Genomic DNA, 860 nt, shown 5'->3' with positions numbered 1-860 from the left:
TCATAGAGTAAGATTTATTTGTAGGTTAGAAATGAGCGGATTTAGTTAATCTATCGATGATGTCCCAGATAGCATTATGCTGATGTATTATCTTATGGAGTTTTGTAATGAAATCCATTGTTTATCTCCCATTTTCAAATAGAAAATAAGTTTGTTGAAGTATACCTGAAGGTTTTTGATGCTATGCCTTAACTTGCAAACAAGTTAAACATTTAGCTACATACAGAGCTATATCTCTTTTCATTCCATTCTGCTAGTAGTTAGGCTTAAGATTTTCATACATCTTATCACTACCAGGATGCATCATATACTTTGATCTATGAGCTTCTTTCATAATCCTCTCACATAATTCACCAACAATTGGTATCCAGATATTGTTTCCATGTATGAGTGTATCGTCATATCCTTTGACTAAAGATCCAATGGTGCCATTACGCTTTTCCTTGGAAATTTGATTTTCTTCAATAGCTTGTTTCCGAGCCTTCTTAATTTGTTCGATTAGATCTATGTGTAGTTCTAATCTTAAAGCTCTAACTCTCTTAGGCTTTTCATGTTCTTTTGGACTCAATGCGTCAGATACCACATTTGCTTTACCCTCGTGATAAATGATTTCACAACCATAATTGTTCAAGGTTTCCATCCATCTTCTTTGATGCATGTTATGCTCTTTCTAATTAAAGATGTGCTTTAAGCTTTTATGATCAGTATACACGATAAACTTAACTCCATATAGATAATGTCTCCATAATTTCAAAGCAAAAATTGTGGCACCCAACTCTAAATCGTGAGTTGTATAATTATTTTTGTGTCCTTTTAATTGACGAGAAAGATAAGCTATTACTTTCTTTCTTTGCATTAGT

General features: G+C 32.8%; 1 protein-coding gene across 1 annotated transcript; it reads right to left on the bottom strand.

Moving 5' to 3' along the window:
* Positions 1-253: 253 nt before the first annotated feature.
* LOC143590271 (uncharacterized) lies at positions 254-658 on the bottom strand. The gene has a single exon (XM_077070804.1). The coding sequence runs from the start codon at positions 656-658 to the stop codon at positions 254-256; it is 405 nt and encodes a 134-aa protein (XP_076926919.1).
* Positions 659-860: the final 202 nt, after the last annotated feature.

Source organism: Bidens hawaiensis, unplaced genomic scaffold (genome assembly GCF_021521415.1).
Source record: "Bidens hawaiensis isolate Kalapana, Puna unplaced genomic scaffold, B.hawaiensis_p1.1 tig00038371_1, whole genome shotgun sequence".
In the NCBI taxonomy this organism is placed as follows: Eukaryota; Viridiplantae; Streptophyta; class Magnoliopsida; order Asterales; family Asteraceae; genus Bidens; species Bidens hawaiensis.
Note: the sequence above shows the minus strand (reverse complement) of the source record. Positions and strands in the feature narration are given on the sequence as shown.